The sequence below is a fragment of the Mirounga angustirostris genome, unplaced genomic scaffold, assembly GCF_029215605.1.
Source record: "Mirounga angustirostris isolate CCGP_5_RB_7025 unplaced genomic scaffold, mMirAng1.0.hap1 SCAF_6, whole genome shotgun sequence".
NCBI lineage: Eukaryota > Metazoa > Chordata > Mammalia > Carnivora > Phocidae > Mirounga > Mirounga angustirostris.
Genome location: NW_026991714.1, coordinates 139,152,343 through 139,158,683, shown reverse-complemented (window position 1 = coordinate 139,158,683; position 6,341 = coordinate 139,152,343). Strand labels below are relative to the sequence as shown.

The window sequence follows — 6,341 nt, the reverse complement described above, 5'->3', positions numbered from 1 at the left end:
GCACAGCATTCACCAATGGGGGCTGGAATTCACCAGAATTCCTTCACCTGTGACTGTGACTTCTTGAGGACAGAAATTGCTTGTGTTTCTAGCACCTTAAAACCTGGCTCATGACCCAAGTTCTCAATAAGTTATTTGTTGAATAACCAAATTACTGTTTTGTTTTCGACAGCGTATTTTTGACGTTTAGAGATGCTATTATAACACAGAAAAACCTCTGATGCACACAACAAACCGAGAGCAGTGAGTGTACATGAAACAGGCTTTGGTGGATCTCCCTGATAGGCAGTCAGGTAAAGATCAAGTAAAATTAAAAGCCAGTCTCCTAAGAGCTGGGCCCATGAGCAACAACTTTCCTAACTGGCTTAAGACCAACTGAAACCGATTCCACTTCTTCCATCCATGGATCCTTTGGCATCAAACTGTCATACAGTGCTTCTGCTGGCTCGTTTTTTATTTGCTTTGAGAAAGAGGTGTAACTTTTACTTGAGAGTTACTCTCCCCAAATTCTGACTTTAACAATTTTATGTCAGTTCTTTAAACTCCCTTGAGATAACAAGTTTTCCAGATGAAATACTGCAAATTTCTTAATGAATAGCAGCCTGAACTAGGTTTTTGGACTCGGGATCTGATTATACATCCCTAAAATGCAGTTTTCTTTGATAGCAGCTCAAGGCAAGAAGGGTAATTTCAACTCCTCAATGTCTAAACCTACCTCCCTACATCCTTTCAACCTGTTCTCCTCTTTTAAGTTCTTCTAAAACTATTCTGAAAAACAGTGGCTGAAAGATCCTGGGTAGGTGGGATTAATAATTACGCTTTTTCTCTCCCTGGCTATGCTATGTATTACGTATTTCTTTCAGTTTCCAATCAGGGCACTTTGGCAAATACTCAAATGAATGGAATAAGCCTAGAGTCTAATTGTCTTAGGTGTCAGTTAAAGAAAAGTTTTTATATGCGTTACAAATATATTAAGAAATAATGCTTATAATGAATTGTTTTTCTAAGACTTGTATAAACACTCCTTCCTTTAAGGATGTGGTTATTAAGGAATGGGGTGGAGGGTATATAATGAGGCTCACTCAGGGGGATTTTTCAAGCTATACATTCCCCTGCCACAGATATTCTGATTCTCTTCCTTCTTGTTCTCTCCCTGGAATCAGTGCTATAGTGACCCATGAACTGTTTTGTGTCACACCTTTTTTTTTTTTTTTTTTTTAAGTGAGCTGTATACACAATGTGGGGGCTTGAACTCACGACCTTTAGATCAAGAGTCTCATGCTCCACCCACGGAGCCAGCCAGACGCCCCAATTTGTACCATACCCTGCTGTGCACGATGAATTACTGTTTTAGGCTTATCGGTGAATAAAATGTTTTCAATTAGAATTCTACAAAAATATAAGACACTTTGCTTAAATTACATTATTTATTTTTAGATTATCCCTCTTAGTCCTGCATGCATCATTAGCACAAAAAGTTGAACTTAATCACAACCTCCTTTTGAAGAGACGGTAGGTACACAATCACCATCTGAAGAGTTCTTCACAGATGGCCCAAGAATTCCGGCCTTGGTAATACTGTCAGTAACCTACACAATGTTCAATAGAAAAATTTACCAAATATCCTTTGTTTAATATAAACAAGGCAGGAGGCCAGAGTATTATAGTAACACTATTTTACAGGGCCCAGAAATATGATTATCTATCATGTTTTAACATATCAAGTGTCACAATGACATGCATATTTTGATTAATTATACAACCCAAAATATAACTGCCATATAATTTGTGGTTTTAGCACTTGACTGCAACTTCTGTCAATACCTGTGAACTTCATAATTAAATGGGAATTGTATATTCATGTGATAATTTATGGAAATATGTCACCATGACTTATGAAGTAATTCCATAATTTGTGCCCCGTAAAATTAAGTGTAACAATCTTTACACTAGCAACAGTGTAAGCAAGCTAAGGATTTTGGTCCTTTTGTGTGTGTGTGTGTGTGTATATACATACACACACACACAGACACACACACATATATACACATGTACACACACATAATAATGTACAATTAAACCAAAGGGCTATGAATCCTCTCATAGCTTCCATATTGCACAGATAGATACATTATGAGAACATTACATAGTTAGAATGTGAGTACTACAATGATAATTGGATGAGGACAAATCTGAGTTCTAGCAAGTGAAGGATGTGGCTCATTACTAAAAATAAAGTCAAAGACTATACTGTTAGAAAGTTAAAAAAAATGTGCATACCTATTTATACTGATGTGAAGCAGGGCTAACATTCAGCTTGGAACTTGCTATGGCAATCGGTTGTTAAGGTGCTACTTTCCACCCAACACAGTGCATTTGAGTCACTGTTTTGCAAGTACTGAGTAACAGAAATATTCAGCTTTCACAAGACAGTACGGAACAGACTAGTAGCACACTGTTTCACTGACAAATCCAACTCACTCTGAGAACTTGTGCTGGCTCTAGGTCTGTCTGAACTAAACAGAGAGAAGAAAGAAAGAGAAGCTTAGAAGAGAAACAACTCAGACCTTAAGCTTTAACTGACTACAGCTCAAAATCATTACAATAACTTAGGAAAATTAACCAGCAGCATACACACACACAAATATAAAAGTTAAAGCTTTTCTGAGCTTGGTGTCATGTATTAGCTATAAGGTCCCACTGCGAAATCAAGGATAAAATAGTATTTGGCTTGAGAGGTAATTGCTAATACACCCATTGGGCACTACGAAAACATTAAGAAGTATCTACTATCTCTTAATGCCTTATTTTAAATAAACCTACATCAAAGTAGACTACAGCCGTGTCTAAAAATGGAAATGTTGCAGTGTTTCTTGCCTGGGCTGGTCAATAAATACAGAGCACTGAACAATGCTTTCCCATCATTAAAAATCATTTGAAGAAAATCACGCACAAAGTAACCATCTCCCACTTTTGTTTTTTTCCTTGTTCCGCTTAATAAATGTGCTTAGACTGAGCTAACAAAGATTTGCATTAAATTAGAAACGTAGTCTTAACATTGATAAGCATTCTAGAGCCAAGAATATTCATAATCTTTTGCTATTTTGCTCTTAATAAATAGCCAAAACTAACTATAAATCAGAAAAATACAACAAAATTAGCAGAAGGTGTAAAACGCGCTTCTATGCACGTGCCACATGATGTACATAACGCAAACATGCTACATAAAACAACTTCTTACAAGGAGCAGCGACACCTCCTTCCAAGCTGGAAATTTTGATAGTCCGCTCCCGGCAAATTTCAGTAAATGGAGAGGTAAAGCACAAAGCGCTGCTGCTTAACACTTCAACGGGAAGAGGAGGAGGAGAGGAAGAAGAAAGCTTAAAAGCAACATTTGAGTGACAAGCATCACTTAAAGGAGGAGTAGAAAGTGGATCAGCAAACAGCATTCTGTAAATCTAGGACAAGCACGCCGTGCACAGCGCAGCTCTGCTCAACTACCACACACAGTCCTTCATATAGACCCAATTTACCCAAATTCCTTAACACGTAAACAGGACAGACTGGTTTTCTTTTTAAATCTCCTTAGAATCATTTAAAACAAAAGACTGAACAAAATGGAAAAAAAACAAACAACTGTAAACACTGAGGAGGCCCACTGGCATTTTGATTGCTGCCGAAGGGTTATCCGTTCCCGCCTAGACACTACCATGCATTTCAGTAAGACATCAAATTATAAAGCAATTTTTATAAAGCAACCTTCAGAGAGGGACAGAAGAAAAAAAAAGGTTCTCAACCCAATATATGTTCATTAGCTTAAAAAAATACTATTTCAGCAAACATTACCAATGGTGAGCACAAATTCAACATTGTTGCAAAAATGACAGTTTAAATATACTGGGACCCATACGTGAAAATCAATCACTAACATGGCTATGTGCACCAAGAGTAAAAGAACGTTTTTTTAAAAAATATATATTATATTAATCAAGAACTTCTTTATCATATTAAATTGTTATTCTTAGAAAAGCTGAAGAAAGTTAATGGTGCTCTACACATTTTTATCTCCTATTAACTCATTTGATGGTTTCTGAATTGTATTTTTTCTCATTTACAGTTTTTTACCATATTTTGTTTGATAAGAATTGACCTTAAAAAGTTATAAAATTAGTTCGTTTTTTTCTTTGCTACTTATTAATCCAAAAGAATATAAGCATTTGAGTCCCAGAGAATGTCAAAATGCCTTGCTACCTAAAAGGATATTAAAATAACAGAAATATCATCAAAGTCATGACATCAGAAATTTTGCAGCTTTTCACACAGGCATTAGAAATGCTTCTTTCCTGAAGTTCCTTTGATTGTATCCTGGATTCAAGGACGTGCAATCTTACATACAGAACCATTACGGTAAAGCCAATGAAAACAACATCATACAACATTTTACTGAGAATGTCCGCTCAATGGGTTCTTAATGGTCCTGTCCAGTTTACAGCAGTACTTCATTTAAAAAGGCTTTTTATCCTCTCGGCTGGGTGAAGCAGAGTCTTTTTTGATGAAATGTACACTACAGTTCGGCTCCCTTAGTTCCTTGCAGGACGCTATCACGGTGTGGAGGAAGTGTGGTATTTCACAAACGCGATTGCCGCCAGTTCCTTACAGAACTCTTCCAACACGATCACACCCTCTAGCAAAGTGATGTGGTCAATGCTGGTAAAAGGAAAGCAAGCAGTCAGTCAATTCAAGATACTACCATTTCATCAAGTTTTGGTGACTTGTTTAGATCAAAAACATGTAAAACACTGGCTTACATAGGGCCTTCAGGTTCCAAGCCAAGCAATCGCTTTCTGACTAACAGAAGCTTGGGAGTAAAGTCTGGAATACGCTGGATTCGGACCATCAGGTCTCCGACAACCTGCATCAGAGACAAAAGGCACTGCGTTCCTGAAACCAATTACACAGGGATTTCCAGGATTAAAAAAAGACACTCAACTTCCTATTACTAAATGAAGAATGTCACCCTTCACTATTCACATAACGATCTTTGGCAGAGGACTCACACCTGTTCCTTAAAATATAAACGTTACCATTTAAAAGAATGGATTTTTCTTTTTTTCTCCACATGCTAGAGTAAAATAATGACTTCTTGACAGTATACAAGTAGTATTTCCCATTATATGACACTAAGCACATACAATGGTAAGGAATGTTAATGGACATGTGTATCACAGGTTTCATCAATCCTAGAGAACATAAACAGAACTAAGAACTCACCCTGACGATGACAGAGAAGAGGGATCTACAGCCAGAAGCAAGGTTCACATAAGGATCCAAAAGGTACTCGTGTATATGTGGATGAGGGAAGAGGGAAAGTCTAGATAACACGGAGGTGACTTGTAAATTTACATCATATGGCTATGAAGAGGTAAAAAACAAAAAGACATTTGACATTATTTATCATGTATATACCTGAGCACTTCATTTACCATTTCAATGTGTCTTTTCAGGAAAGGAAAATATTCCATCTTATTCCTCCCTCCACACGCTCTTCTACAACGAAAACATTGATAACTAAGTTGGCTCTCACCGTCTTAGTCAAAGTACATATATCACAGTGCTAAAACTTAGGAGGAAAAAAAAGCATGCATATAGATATGTGAAAAATACTAATATATAACATAGTCATAATGCTTCTGTTTTACGCAGGTTGTTCTAATTAATGAGTGTTCAAGAGGTCATCAAAAATCACTGAAGTGTCATATGTAACATTAATAACAGCAACATAGGACACACTGAATAGAAGACCAAAGACAGAAAGGGAACTATTAAGATCTTTCAAAATATGGTAGTCTAATTTTAGAAATGATATTTTTCATCTTTTAGATTATTCAACTACTGCCAATTTATCAAGAGCATGTATACAATAAAATAAAGTCAGATACACCACAGAACCTTCTCGGCAGAAGGAGAGTACCTGGGGATAGAAATGACCACCACATGCCTCACAGTGAATGAAAAGGTTCAAAATGGTGATTACAGACAAGGATCATTTCATTTACACAAGAGCATTAATTCTCCCAAAACACTTATACATCTGGGTACAATTCCTCATACATTTTTTTGTACGCTGTATCACATTTTACTTGAATTCTAGTTTTTTTATTTTTAATCTGTTTACTCCACATAGAAAACAGCTTGGAGATGCTTTACAGACTATATCAAAATCAAAGCAAAAGGCACACTGTACAAAAACAGTTGCTGTCATCGTGCCTAGAACTTTCAACAGAAATCTCATTCCTTCCAGCTTTCTTCTAAGCAGCCAAAGGAAACCGAGTGGCTGCGAC

At 36.7% G+C, this 6,341-nt stretch overlaps 1 protein-coding gene across 1 annotated transcript in view; it reads right to left on the bottom strand.

Moving 5' to 3' along the window:
* Positions 1–803: 803 nt before the first annotated feature.
* Positions 804–6,341, bottom strand: part of FHIP2A (FHF complex subunit HOOK interacting protein 2A) — a 34,436-nt gene continuing 28,898 nt past the window's right edge. The window contains exons 15-17 of the mRNA XM_045878919.3: positions 5,272–5,412; positions 4,809–4,912; positions 804–4,707 (exon numbers count right to left, since the gene is read on the bottom strand). Coding sequence (XP_045734875.1) covers positions 4,602–4,707; positions 4,809–4,912; positions 5,272–5,412 — 351 coding nt within the window. The 3' untranslated portion in view covers positions 804–4,601. The remainder of the gene's footprint in view (positions 4,708–4,808; positions 4,913–5,271; positions 5,413–6,341) is intronic.